The sequence below is a fragment of the Hetaerina americana genome, unplaced genomic scaffold, assembly GCF_022747635.1.
Source record: "Hetaerina americana unplaced genomic scaffold, ioHetAmer1.1.p SCAF_4, whole genome shotgun sequence".
Classification (NCBI taxonomy): Eukaryota; Metazoa; Arthropoda; class Insecta; order Odonata; family Calopterygidae; genus Hetaerina; species Hetaerina americana.
Genome location: NW_027286985.1, coordinates 19924905 through 19940861, shown reverse-complemented (window position 1 = coordinate 19940861; position 15957 = coordinate 19924905). Strand labels below are relative to the sequence as shown.

General features: G+C 42.5%; 1 protein-coding gene across 1 annotated transcript in view; it reads right to left on the bottom strand.

Moving 5' to 3' along the window:
- Nucleotides 1-15957, bottom strand: part of DIP2 (disco-interacting protein 2) — a 409814-nt gene that overhangs the window by 120409 nt on the left and 273448 nt on the right. The window contains exon 2 of the mRNA XM_071590132.1: nucleotides 6173-6247. Within this exon, the coding sequence (XP_071446233.1) occupies nucleotides 6173-6247 (75 nt within the window). The remainder of the gene's footprint in view (nucleotides 1-6172; nucleotides 6248-15957) is intronic.

Here is a 15957-nt window from a genome sequence, read left to right as displayed (position 1 = left end):
CACCTTTCGATTAGCTAATGTGTCAAAAATAATGTGGATGAGAACACGATTTTATTGTATCATTGAATAGCCATCATTATCGATTTTTTTTCATGCAATCCAACAATAATGAACGACAAATGAAAAAATGATCAATACTGACACATTTAGACGAGCAAATGGCCAGCAGGGACATGAGCGATACACACATCGATATCCCCTCATGAAATTTGACTTCCAAAATCGATAAAAAAATGATTTGCTTACTTCAATTTTCCTCACTCATAAATCCATTACTTTTGAAAGAAAATAATTTCCTCCGCAAGTCCCACACACCACATAGAGTTTTTAAGCAATCTGAGGAGGTATCGCTATACAACCATTAAGAAATTATTGTACCCTCCCAAAAAAAATCCACACCATACGTTCGTTGTAATTGAAAAGATTTATTCAGTATGACCTTTCAATAAGTTAGGGTGGTATTCATTTTCCCAAGCGCATTTGCAGCATTGATCAAATTCGTACGGGATGTATCAAAAGGACTCAGAGATCCAAAATCCACCACGTGTGTGACTGTGAGTTGATGGACGAAAGCTTTTTATTTCGGATATAGCTTTTAGAGCGCCGTGGCACATGAGGATTCAAAAGCGTCGTGGAGCACCCGACACAATAAGCAAATCCGATTTTCAATGGAAAATAGAACAGATCAGGATAAAACAAGAGCATGGGGAGTGAATTGAGGATTAGGGACGTGGTCGTCGAGATTACGTAGACGTGGGCTTCAAGTGTGCCACGTGACAGGCCGTCACCCTGCTAACAACTCGCCTCCATTTATCAATGCGTCGCGCCGAGCGCTCCACTAGGAGCCATCCTGAGTAAGAATTGAAGTATTACAAAAGCAATTAGGGAGCAAGAAAATAATTAACACTTCCCCATATGTGGTCGGTAGATTGCAAAAGTTGGATAAAGGAAAAAGAGATTTTCACAGAAACTAATTTATTTCCATAAAAGAGTTAAAACAAAAAGACTCAAATTACATTTAGGCGGTCAATGTCCTCATGAAAATATAAATGCGCCGTTGCAAATGTATTTTTAAATAAGACGACCCCAGTTGTCAATCCGAACGTTGGTTTGAGTGGTGATGGTAGAACTTAACTCGTAGTAAGCCCTACACGGCGTCTGAAACCACTGGTATGGGGGGCATATGCTTTCCCTGAGCGGTCTGTGGTTTCCTAGGAAGGCCTGGTACCCGAAAAACCACACAGCTTGGGTAAAGCCGAGGGTGCTCAGAGGCGGCACCCGGAATCGAAACCGGACCCTCAGGTCAGCAGCCCAGGGCTCAACTCACTTGACTACCACGTCTCCAAATAAGAGAAATGGTAATAAAAATAAGCACAATATATTCTAGCAAGAAATGCTAGAATAAATATCTCAGCTATTACAAAATGAACAACTCTCGTAAAAATCGACTGAATTGTAATGACCATGTATATAAAAGGACCTTTGCCTCAATATTAATCCAGATTGCAATAAGAATAAGTGAGCAAGACGAGGCGAGGCGGGATGACTACAAGCATTAAAAACGAAGTGGACGACAATGGCCTCGCAATTTTAAAATCTCACTCCTGATTTTCTTAAATCATGACGGCCAAGAAAATAACTGCACACCGAATTTTAGAAAGTGCCGCCACGTTATGGAGATTTTTCGCTGAGCTTATTTTGAATCGGGGCATATATTCACCCAAACCCTGAGGGGGGAAATTACAAATGTATGCCATGTGAGCATCGACGCCCACGCAAAATTCAACGCGAAAGCATTTTCCAAAGGTGAACTTGTGACCGCGCGATTTCCCTCTAACAATTCCAAGATCAACGTCGGCAAATGGGGAGTACGGCGATCCCTCTAGGGGCTAACGGGAGTCTAAATGAAATACAGTAATGAGTTGGCCTATCCCACGGCTAACCCGATGTTTTAGACATAAAAAGTCAGAAGCAGATGTAGGCAGCAGGTGGTAATTGTAATTTTGTTTCGCCCAATCGCCAAGAGAAGATTAAGGGAGGTGTTGGAACATTACAAGGTAATATTTTACCTACACAGGTACTATCGGATTAAACACCCTCCAATCCATTTTTCGTGCACTCCATTCAAAGTGCTTACTTTCTAGAATACCACCACTAATAAATGAATGGAATGATTATCGCCCAATACAAAATTCGAAACATTTTAAAATGGGACAACAAGTGATTTTAATCGACAAAATGTGATTTTAATCCATCCCGCATATCTCTAACTCACTCATTTCAATATTACGAGCACATTCATTTCATTACTTTTGCGCAGTTCCTTTTCAATGAATAATTCCCGCCACCTGAAAGTATTCATTCGCCTTTATTTCGTCCAGTATATACGTAGATTTTTCATCCACCCAGTAATCATTCCAAAACTGATTTATGCACAGCCTAAATCGGTAGTTCCGATGAGTAACGCGCCCGCCTGATAACCCAAAGGGCGGTATTTGAGTCCCGCTTCGGACATTGGCTCTATGTAAACCCCGGTATTTTGGCACCTCGGAAACCTGATGAAGAGCCAAAATTAGCTTATCGGGATCTCATGGGCCAGATACGGATATGGCCGAAAGAACAAAAATACGTTGTTTAACCTCAATCTCTCCAATAACCGACAGTGGAGTCAACTGCGACGCAATGTGAAAGAATACTCTGAGAAAGATGTAAAGCGAAATTACGGGCGTATGACGCAATAGCTCTCCTATTCGCCCCAATTATTTCTCCTTTTCGTCTCCCTTTCCGCCCTGTATCTGTCCGTTTGAAGTCCCTTATTCCTTGATGTAGCCATACCTCGACCATTTCTAAACTGCATGGAATAGACGCTTAAAATTGCTTGCACCTCGCGCTAAACCAGTCATTGCCAAAACTGAACATCTTTTAGAAGTCATGAAAACAGCAATATATCCAAAGCGAACTGTGAACTCGGAGACATTAAATTGAGTAGATAGTTCAATTTTGACCTACTGAGAAAGTTTACTCTCTTAAAAATGGATTGTTTAAATTACATTTGCTTTAGAAATTATTGCGTACGGTACATTCCATCATATCACGCATACGTAGTCATAAAATACTATATGTCATTGAATCTAATAGTGCTGGAAATACATCCAGACTTCTGCTAATTGAAATAGAATAACAACAGTTAGTACGAGACCCGTAATGATACGTTGAAATCATAAACAGTAGTCAACTGAACGGCATGATGAACAACGCTCAATCGAATCACATATATTAAAATGTAATCATAATGATATTAATTAATAAAAGACATAACTAATAAATATTTTAACTCCCAGGTTCTCACATCAAATATCAGTAGGTATGCATCTGTTATCGTAAGTTTCCCAGATTCTACATGGTTTGCGCTAAATACGAGGGTCATCCGGAAAGTAGTACCCGTTCGTGCCGCATGAAGTGCTGACGACGCGAGTAGCCGCTGGACGAGGTCAGATAGCTTCAGTGGCTTGTCTGCCTTCTCTGAGCCAAGTTGCGTGACGCTAGCATTGCCTGTGTTGTTTCTGTGATTGTTTACAATGTTTAAAAAAATTGAGAACGCCGCCAGTTGTGAAGTGAGGGCAGTGATTAAATTCCTCAATGCAAGAAACGTTCGCCCATGTGATATTCATCGCCAATTAAAGGAGGTGTATGGAGACAATGTAATGGACGAGTCGTCTGTTCGGCGGTGGTGTCGCAACTTCAACATGGGGAGGGGGAACACACACGACGATGAGCGTTCGGGGAGACCGTCTGTCATTACAGACCAACTGGTGAGCTCAGTTGACGAATTCGTGAGGAACGATCGGCGCGTCACAATTGATGACATCTGTGAGCATTTTCCCAATGTTTCTCGAACAATTGTTCATGAAATTGTTAAACACCATCTGCATTATGCAAAAATTTGTGCAAGATGGGTCCCTCGCGTATCTCAATGAGCTGGCGGCGAAGGACTATGCAGCAGGAATACAGAAACTTGTCACACGTTATGACAAATGCCTTAATTTGCTTGGAGATTATGTTGAGAAGTAGTTTAAAGTATCCTCTTTCAAATAAAATTTTTTATGTTTGTTAATATTTACTTTTGTGTCTTTATTTCACGAACGGGTACTACTTTCCGGATGACCCTCGTACATATTATTTTTAACATTCCAAGAGCAGCTTATAGTTCATCGATATCAAAGTAATAGCCCATGACCAGATAACAATATTCTCATAAAATATTAGTACACGTTGAATAGAGATGCGACTATTTATCAACAGGACAACGGCGAACACGTATTTCTCAAAGATAAATGCAGAAACTTAGGTTAACCACTGCCGTAAGAGTACGGCCATCTTTTACCGAGGCTATGTCCCACCGATTGAAACAACAGATATTGTAGAACATCATAAACCAGTTTATTTCAAATCCCACAGCATTGTTCACGATCATAGCAACGTTTCGCGGCGCTTCGCTCATAGTAATTCCAATAAACGAAATCATACCCACGTTCATGGTAATTCCTGGAAAGGACAGCCGGCACATTGCAAATCGACACCGTGGGGGCATGCGGCCTTTCTAATTTCGCCTCGAAAACCCCCCTTCCCCATTCCCGCACCTCCTTACCACACTCCAACTCGCCCAATCCCTGCTTACCACTCCTGATCCATTTTCACGCCCTGAAATTATCCACATGGGGGAGGAGTGGGGAAATTGGACCGGAGCATACCTTGCGCTACATAGATCGCGATCTCCACGATACGGATCGGTGTCTGACTCGCGTTAACACGAAAATGACGGAAGGGCTGGCGGAAAATGCCATGGGGAAGTGGGCGGAGGAGGGAAACGGAGTAAATAAAGGGGACGAAACGGTAGGAGATGAGATTTAATTGCTTAAGAGGTACGTTCAACCTGTTAACGGGGTGAATGGGATGGAACGACTCAAGCATGAAACCAGAACCCATAGAGAAGTAACCTTGGATAGCAGAACAAATAATCAACAACGAAAGCGCTCCTTCGTCAGCTCACTACGAATCTATTTCATGGGATATTATAAAATCACTATGGAAAAAAGTTAGCCCAGCAGGAGAGAAATGTTTAAATATTTAACTGGTGCTTCCAATCATTCTTCGCAGTACCGTATGAACTTCCCGTTTGAGTACATGATAAACTAGAACACCTATATCTTCTTAACTACTGTCAGTTCTTTCAAACTACGATTTATACCATGTTATGGACTTCTTTCGAGTAACACAGATGTAATGACAAACACCACAAGCAAGCTCAGGGGTATTTACCTCGGTTTCGAATTTCTACACCTATTTATCAAACTGAAGTAAGTCCTCTCCTCGAACAAACTGACGAGTATGGAAAATAATATATTCCGTCCATGCACTAAAATAGACGAATGTCACAACCGACAAGACATTGTGCATTTAAGAAGAAATGGCTAATAAGCTATTAAGAAGGAATATATACCCATAAACAATTATCATCATGAAATACGCAGTGATCAATACGTGAATTTAAGAATACATTTATCCATTGAAATGTACCACCAACAGCATTTGCAAGATCACTTCGCTACAACTATCGCAGATAGCTCAAGATCAGTAAATCAGATGAAGGTTAAAGTAAAAAAATTGAAAATGATCATGACAGCACAGTATACCTATTTTAAAACCATTACATCGACTATGTGCAGAATTTATCTCGCGAGAGACCGGAAGGGGTAGACCGGCTGCAATGTCTCGTGTGTTGGCGCGACAGATTGCGGCAGTTTACTTCCTGTCTTCCCACCTTGCTATATGGCCAACAACTAAGCAGAGGAACGCAGACAGAGGGTGGGAGGTACGGCGGGAAAACTATTGGCGGGGGGGAATTAAGCTCTACAGCACACAAACACCAAGCCGAGAGGCTCTCTCCCTTGTACAGAGCGGGAGAGGAACTAGGACACGTGATGGGTTCATTGGTTTGGCGGGGATCTGTGAATCAATGGAAGTGGATATTTTTTATCTTTCTTTCTCCAAGAGGGTATTGCTTTGCGTGATCAATTTCTATGAACATTGCTAATTAATAGGTTTGATGGTGCGGAGGTAGGGGAAGGGAGGACCTATTGTTTTATCACCTCCAAACGGAAAATCACTTTACCTTGCGCTTGTTTTGGCACATAGGGCGACAGGAGGCGTGACCTTTTCTTCTCATATCCTTTTTGTGTGATGTCACCTAAAAGAATAAGAAAGAAAAAAACGCATTAATATTATATGAATTGATTTCTTACTGTTAAGGGTGCAGACACTTGAAGCACCATGGAATATACTAAACGTAAACACTCATATTGACATGATAATCTCTCAACATTGTAACACAATTAGCAATTTTAACAACTTTTAATCGCTAATACTTTTGATCACAACTTTGCAGTAGCTGGGGCGTCTTCGCCAGATAAGGCTGAGGGAACACTTACTTATATAATTTAATACATGCTTTATGGCTGAAATGAAAATAAAACCTTCGGTGTACCTCCACTGCAAAAGAGTTAGTGACCAAGGTTCCAGATAATCGCCGTTTTCATCGTTCCTTTCAGGTCTCGGAAGGATGATTAGAGCGGGTCGAAAAATGTTGGCTTAATCGATATCGACGATTTTGACCCTGCGATTTCATTTCTAGGATCAAAAACTTCAATCCAATCAATCAAATCCAATCAATCCAATCAAATTTCACAGAATACTTTGACTTAAATTATGCATTCTATTTAAATTCTCACATTCAAAGCTCACAACCCGGAAGAGAGTGCTCTCACAAAGGGGAATATTTTCTTTCGGCTCGTATTCTCAGTATTATTTCAGAGGACGTCATCGGATTCGGACACTGCCCTCACCAAATTTTAAAGACGCCGCCATCAGTGTCTGTGCTGGAAAACGCAACACGATAAATTAGTAGAAGACATACGGATTGTTTAGGTTGAGATGAAGATTCCTGACTGATGACAAAGACGAGGACGGAACCAAAAAACTTCAGTTTTGTTAACGGCCGCTCCCGCAAGAGAGGAGGGCGGGGAGGGGAGACGGCTGGAGTTTTCAGGAGAGAGGTCGCTTTGAAGGATCGCGCGCCTGCATACTCGTGTGGAAAGGGAGCGGAAAGGGAGCAGCGGGGGAACGGACAGGAGAGGGGTCCGCGGAGATGAACGAGGGTGAGAGGGGAGACTGTGAGCTGGAGACTGAACGAGATAAGAACCGGTGGGGAGGGTGGCGGGCGTGCCGTGGGAAGGAGGAGGCATGTCGCTGCCAGATGGGCCCAGAGTAGCGAGGCGAAGGCGACAGATGGCGACAGCGATAATAGGAACACCAATTAATCCAACTTAATCCCGAAAATAAATCGTGCTGCACACCGAAGGCAACGGAATCTCTTCCTGGAATTCGTGCCCAACGTTTCTATGAAAGATTAAAAACGAATTAGGTGTTTGCCATTGCAAAACGACCAATTGGTTATTTAAAATGCATGAATTTCATTCAGGGTTCGCAAAAATTCATCAACCGGCGAAAGAAGAGAAGGAGATGCGGAGATTCGATCAAAATATCGTTCAATACGAAACTAAAAATCCCAATTTTGTTACTTCAGTTTAAAAAATCATGTGAAAAAGACTAATACGTGATTTCAATTCATACGACAATTTTGTAAAGCTCGGCACGATTAAGGGGCTAAAGAAATGAGAAAAAATGGTTAAAAGACTTAATTAAGAGTAAAAGAATGAAAGACAATAAAAAATAACAATAATATCTCAAGCTTTCAGAGGTGCCATTTGATCTCGACGGCGACAAGAAAGCAAATGAAGGCTATTCTTTGTCACGATGCAATAAGATTAAATAATTCTGCAGATTTTATTGTGTAGAGGAATAGAAATGTAAGGAATGTAACGAGAAGTTCAAGGAATCAAACACCCGATTAGTGCAACAGTGAAAATCAGTGTTTTTCGTGCCAACACAAGCTTAAGTCTCGCAGAAAGTTTGTATCTTAAGACCGTGGCGTTCAAAGATAGAAATAGGTGCAAAACCTCAGGCGAGATTTTGGCAGCGGAACTTCAAAAGGAATTACACACAACAATCCAATTAAAATGCACCGGCGTAAGCATTTTTTCTGAATGTACCACAAAAAATTGGAGACAATGGCTAAGTTTTGAATTTTAATAAATTCAGTGTTCTACCAACAAATTTTAGCGCTTGGATAGGTTCATGTTTCCCTTCATGCATTGAACACTGCACAAAAAAACTTCAATCACACAAACTAAATTTTAGCACAGGAAAATACAATATTCAAAGGCTATTATTATACAATATGCAGCACCAAGAAGTAATAATTAGCTGCGATGTTTTTAAATGTTTCACAATAGCTTTTCTAGTGTCTATTAAATCGCCAGAACGGAATAATTTAATGGAATATGTAAGGGTAGCAATCACTACAAAATGTAGAAAAAATGATTTGATGATCAAACGAGGCTTGCTTAATATAATAGCGATGAAGCCTCACTAGGTTTTGTTGCACTTTCACATTCAATCTCGTAATGACACTTCGTGGAACAACTATGAAACCGAGCGCATTAGCAAAATTTAAAGTGTAATATGTTCCCAAGTGTATACGGGATGCTTTCCTTATGAGGTAAGAGAAAGTGATTGCCATTTCAAATCATGATCTGAAAATGCTCTGGCGCATCTCGCACCGCCATAAAACTAGCTAAAAATGGAAGCCAATTTATCGGCGAATAGTATAAATGGTTAAGTTGTAGCATGCAGAGCGCAGGCTCCAGGAGAGAAGAATGGAAGGAGAGTTTTACGACCGAAACATGGCGAGCGCTTGGCAAAAGATCAATTGGAGAACTGAGCCACACCATATGCCGCTCAGCTGGATCACGTCCATGACGTTGGAATCATCCATTGCATAACGGCATATTTATAAACATACCAAATGATTCGTTTGAATCAGGAGCCGGGCAGTAGAAACCCGGTACTGGATATGAACTTAGGAGAAATTTGGAAAATATATTTTATGCGATATTAATTACAAAGATTCACAATGCAATGGTGGATGGCGTAACTGTGTGTAACTCCTTCATGATTCGCAGGAAAGTAAATCAGTCCGTTATTCCACACAAACATAACTTTAGAGATTCAGACTTAACAGACTAATTTCTCATCATATTAACTTGGAGACTGGGTTTATTTTTAGAAAGCATATAGTTCACCATTCATTATTGTCCTATTTAGAAGTCCACTTGTCAATCATTTATAACAGCAATACTTGAGATTCATGTCAGAGCAAAACTTTCTACAAGAGAAGTGTATTACATCAACAGTTAACCAATAAATCGCGCCTTCATCTTGACTCGATGGGGTTTCTGACCTCAAAGAAATAAGATGCATTACCTTCATCAGTTGTAAGCCTATTTTACAAACGAAAATTCCTGACATCGGAATGTTTTATATATATTACAAGCTTTCGGTTTTGCTGTCCCAATTACTTAAGACAACATCGCACAAACTAACAAATGTAACACATACTTGAACAAAATATGAACCATGCATGTGATGGTTTTCGAAGCATCGTCGCTAGGCAGGCGCAGATTAGAGCCCATATGATTGAACTAGTTGGCGATCTTTTCGAAACACTGTTTTGTCTCCTGGGAGCATAAGATTGTATCATCCCATCAAAAGTCAATTTCCCTAGCTTTTAATACAAATTATAGCAATGCAATACCAAAGCGATACTTCACAGAGTAACAACTAACTTTCACGTTCCAGTCGTTTTTGTTTGGGAGTAGATCAGTAATCGTAGCACGCACCCCACAATGGATTTCTCAAGCAAACGAATACAAAACCGTGGACTTGTGGTTTAATGGACTGCGTGACTTATTATTGAGATTAAATCTCTCCTAAGATGATAATTGAATGTTGAAAGGTGCGGCATTAACACCTATCTTATGAAAAACCAATTACTTTCAATCCTAGCTGCAACACGTATTTTGGCATTCGAATTTCGTACTAAATAGAAATATTGGGAAAACATACTTTGATTATTACTCCCATCGAACGGGACATACTCTTCAACCTGCTCTAACGACAGTTTTCAGCATTTCATCACGGCAGACGATTTCGCTTGAAGAGAGAATTAAAAATCTGGCGCGGTCAGTCACGCATAGTCTAACCGAAATCTTATTTACCATATCTCAGAACACTCGAAAGCACGGTCCAATCCAATTTTCTAGTGCTTCACTGACTGAAGAATATTTCATACGCCTATTTCGGCATCTAACACAAAAGTAACGCGAGTGAAAATTATAACAATGAGATTTTCACAAAAAAACTGATTAAATAAAAGAATATCGATAAGGGACGAGATAAAGTAACTGAATTTAAGTGGACATATTTCTTTTCACTTTATATCGACGAAACTCATTGCTCTACGGGCATAAACGTAGCCAAACATGAGGGTCAGCAGTCCCATAAAACAACAGTAGGTCATCTGGATTTTTATGGGCCTCTCGACCTGGGAATATTATTAGTCCACTTATTGAAATGCAGTTGACCGACCCGGTGAAATCTCAAACGGCGCCTTCAATCAATTTCTCCCGCGGCTTTGGCGCCGAGTGATCACGGGGAACCACAACGACCTTGGGCTAATAATTCCCACATTGGCAGCTCACACACCGCACCTGCGTCAAAGTCACATTAACTCATGCTTTAAAACCATGCAATTGGTGCATGCGACATTCACTCATGAAATACCTACAACAGTAGTCAAAATTCACTTTCCGCAGGACTCTAGAAACAGGTCCGAAATTTGGATTCAACCCATCTTAACAAATCTCAGAATATATATTTACGGATAGTTAAATGACGAGAGAATCGATCTTCCCGTCCTACAATTGATTTGGATCCATATCTTAACTTCAGTTCAATAACTGGAATGCGCTTCGCGACCGCTTTTCTTTTCGCTTGCGGCAATATCTAGCAACACTTTTTTTTGTTCTCACTGCGAGAGCGCAACCAAATGAGCCCATTCCCCCGATTCGTGCGAAGGTCCCGTTAACGCACGCGTGGATTAAACCGTATTCATTGTGACAAAGGATAACCATCTGGGGACGTCCATTGTCACATTTTTCCGAGGCGAGAACTTCAATTTGGACGTGGACATTGGTTAAAAAACGGCCGGGGAGCATGTCTCGGGGAGATAAGGCGGTTGCCACCGTGAGTAGAGAGGCATGCGATGGGAGGACAGGGTCATTTTCGAGGGTCTCTCATCTCTCCTTCTTCGCTTCTCTCACGAGCCGACCCCCCTCCCTTGACCGTTCGTCTCCGTTGCTACTGTTCCCTCTCCGCCGCAGCGAGCGAGTTGACGGGCAGGCCGCCGCTTGGCCCCTGTGACCCCACTCGGGAAGATGTCGTCACTCGCATAACGAGGGCCAAAGAAAGGACAGTGGGAAGAGATATTCTCCTCTTTGTGAGGGGTTGGGAAAAGGAGGGAAGGTTCGCCCTCCGCCAAGCGCCTGGGGCAGGGACGAGAGTGGGGCATAGGAGGCAGAGGAGGAGAGGAAGTCTCCCTCATCCCGAGGACGGATAATTCACTCACTATAGAGAGAGACGTCCGAGGGAAAGTAAATATGTACCCAATTTCAGAGGGATTTAAAGGAGCGACGACTCGGGTCTCTTTTTGGAAGGGCTGCTGGGGGCCAATGGCGAACGAGTTTTTACACTCACTTGCGTAACCACTTGTTTCAAAGGGGACTTAATTCCAATCCATTCTTCTTTAAAGAGTTTCATTGAATGAAGAAAGAAATTATTCACTTCCAATTTACACAGAGCTTTGGCGGAATTCCTTAACCAGATTCCACCGCTAGATATATGTTAAGGATATTGGAATCAATGGTATATGTAATCACGTTTACAATCATATTACACGCAACCGTACGCACCTTCGTATTCAATTACTCCAATCAATATTAATCAACAAATTCAATCAGTTAAATTGTGATTATTTAACTGAAAGAGTGCTATAAATAACTACTGAATTAACCAGCCACGTCACATCTAAGAGTGTCCCATAAGGAGTTCGATAATTAAGCTGTCTCCCCATAATAACTCCGACGCAATGATTTCCGTCGGCCGCTGACAATCAAAGGCTCGAAGTCACCGGAGGAGGGCGGGTGTCACAGAATCGTGGGGCGCACTTCCCTCCCCACTTCCTCATTTCGCCGGCGGAAATTGTCCTCGAGAATCACTAATTTATGTTCCGACGGATGCTATTGTGCGTACGATGCCCCTTGGTGGTGCGCGCACACACGTGTGTACGGCGCTACCCTTCTCCTTTCGGCCGGGCAGATAAATGCGTTCGCGATGTGAAGGCGGGGGGTCGTTTCCTCGCATTCCCAACATCACGGTTGATGCCGCGACTTCTATCAGACGATCACCTCCGAACATCTTGGCACGCGTAGGCGAAATCCTGCGAGAGTGTTATTTTCCCAATTCACCGCGTTTGGGTTATCTCCAGGGAATGAATTCGTAGGCCAAGCTAAAATTGCTGGGGTTCAATTTTACTTTCAGGTAAAGGCGCAAGCCAAACGATGACGCCTAAAAAATTGTGGCCGATGTAGTTTCGAATCAATTTTTGATTTCAGAAATGAATATTCTCTATTTTCTTCGATGAAAAGCTATGCCTGCAGTATAACGTAATGTTAAGTAGTGTTACTCTACGTCAAAGTTTATAAACCGGATCGAGAATTGGACGTTAACCAGTTTGAGTTATTGATGAGATTCGTTCAAGTTCAAGCTCAAACACGAGCAGAGAAATTAAAGGGATCAAAGCAAAGGATTCCGGTTACGTTGAAAATATCACACCAACGGGAATAATCAAGACCAAATATTCATCACTACTCCTTAACAATAGGGGGATATAAACCTAAGGGATAGGAGCCGTTACGATCCAGAAGCCCAATAAAAGAGTGATTTACCTAAAGGCACGGTTTCCACGTCTCAAGACTCACCCAAGTTTTCAATCCCCGGAATCGAACCATGAAAATAACACCACGATCACGTTTGTACGGTGTCCAAACCAAATGGCGAGACCACTCTCAATGACAAAGCAATGCCAAGCTGCTGTTGCTATACAAGTCTCAAGAGACAAAAAAAGAAGCACCATTCCCACGCGCTACTGATGAGGTTTGGAGCCCGGGGGGCTGGCTGGCACCTGCACCCGGAACACCCACTCACGCGAGGATGGGGGAAAGAGGCGCGAGTCGACCCCACCTCCAGCCTAGACGTCCGGCACCCTCCTCCCCCCCCCCACTCGGCAGGAAATCGTATCCGTAATTTATGGCCCAGAGGCGCTTCCATTGCATGGCCATTACGGATCTCCCCACCATCCAACGCGCGGGCACGGGGGGGGGGGGGCGTGGGGTGGAGAAGGGAACTCGAGGAGACAACATAAGGTTCCCTTCGCTGCGAGAGGCAAGCCACGTGCATGGAGGAAGAATTGTCACCGATCTCCGACTACGAAGTGAATAGAAACCGTGGGGTCAAACGGCAATGGCACGAAGGGCAACAAATTCACCTTCTTCCCTGCGTGGATGACACCTTTCCCTTGACCGAAGGGTGATAACCTCTTCTGGTTATGGATACCCTCTTCTCTTTTACACGGTTAAAATTTTAATTAAGGGATTGACAACAAGTAGGATCAACGCTAAAATATTCCCTTTTCCCTCGTTGACGTTTGGTCGTTCATCGACTCCGCTCCTCATTGAATCCCTTACAAATGGAATCATGAAAACACAATTAACCTCCCCTTGGCCGATCGCACAGCCAATATCAAACGCCCTCCTTTGATAATGAAATAATAAACAATGTAATTGTATTCTCCGCAAAATGTTGGACCATACGATTGCGTGAGATTAGGTGTTTAGTCCATAGAATCAACAAAAAATGGACTGAGGTTTAACAAACAGAAGGATTTTGTCCGGGGTAAAAACACTTTTTTAGGGATATTTTCCATCCGACCGACACGCAAGCTCCGACCCTTACAACAGGGAGAAGTAGGTGGGGATTCGGGAATGACGGGTCGGGTACCAGGCGCGCGAAGGATGGGTGAGGCGTCGGCGATCGTACCTCATATTTCCCACAGTTAATTAAGGCGCCGGCGTTTCAATGACCGAAAAAAACGCTCGGAAATTCCAGGAAAAATACAATTGAGTTTTCGTAGAACCATCCATTTCCATTCTTTTTATAACATCTCGAAAGACGGTCGAATGTGTTTGTGTCTTCGCGTTTACCTACCCTTTTTCAAGACCTAATTATTCCGGCAAAAAATAAGACAACTCAGAGGAGAAGGAAGACCTTAGCACCTTTTCTGTTTACTGAAATGACTCTGTAAAAATTACTGCACGCAATACCGAAGAGTCGTGATCACGGAACGAGACAACCCGTTTGATCAAGGGGAATTTCCGGAGGTTGAATGTTTTGCCTTAACTATTCCGCAAATCGATTGAAAGGATGACATACATTCGAATCGGCTTGTTAAAACTACCAACGATGCCCGTTCTTCATGTCCATTTATTGCAACATTCATAGGAATTTCACCAAAGAAAAAAATTAAGAAATTTCATAAAAGGTAAGGCTACTACAGTTAACTTTATACAGAGAAATTTTAATCAGCGGAAAGCAGAGGAGAATCAAATGATTAGACTACTTGATTATGACACAAAAATCATAAGCATCGCTTGAATAGTCTTATCACACATCTGCTAATATTTCATTAATGCCCGGCATAGCATGTGACACACTAACAAAATGGATTGCCACTAATCTGGCATTTGCGAGCCATGACTCTCTTCTCTCGGTCATTGCCATCTAAGCAAATAACACCTTGGCGCTGAAACACGTCGTAAACCTTGTCTACTCGACAATTACTTAGCTAAGGAATACCTGGCGGGGGAACTGTTGTCATGCATGTCAGTACAGTTCTTGATGTTAACTTCAAAAGCGCATTTACAACATCCTTTTCCCTAAGGTCGCCACCAAATTGTTCTAATTATGCGAATAAATACGCTTAAAAAACAAAATTACGCCATGCCACTGTATTTTCCTCGAAACGAAGGCACTGTTTCTATGTCCTATGTTTTAAGTTGTCTTTCAAGAAACATGGGAATCACGGATAGAATGAACTCAGTAAGGTTGTCGAATGTTCATTTTGTTACATGTATGTGCATTTTGTTATTCGCATATGAACGCGGAAATATGCCGGGGGATTCGGCGAAAGGGATCGTTACTTCTTCCGGTTAATACACTTTCTTAAAAGAACATGGCAGCGATGATGATGGGCTCTTCTCGTCGAAAACGTAAAAAGTGAATTGTGATAAAACAAAGATGTCCATAAATTACTTGGGGAGAGAAAGAGATGTGAGGACGTGAGGGGGACAACGAGAGTCGGTACAATAACAATGAGAAAAGGTACGTAAATTAGTCGGAGAGAGCGAGCGGGGAGGAGATACCGACAGGAAAATAACGGACAAGAGAGGTCTGGGGAGGAGCGGCGGAATGAAAACATGAGTAAAGAAGTGACAAAAAGGGTGGAAGGCATGAGGAAGGGAGTCCGTAAATAGGCGCTCGGGGCGAAGAAGGGGGAATCTGTGCCTGGAAAGGGCCGAAGAGGATCGCGCGGAATGCGCGAGGCTTTCTTATGCACCGTGCTACGAAAAAGAGACGAATGGAAGCTTGGGGTAAGAGGTGGATGCATTTCACCTCGGAATGGGAGCGGAGCTGGTCTGCATCACAAAAGGAATCGGAGGGGAGAGGGAATGAATACCGAGGATGGAGCAGTCTTCCCTCCGCTTCCTAGGGGAGTTCAATGTCTCGTACCATCTCGCGAGGCCTCCCTTCGAAATGAACAGAGGG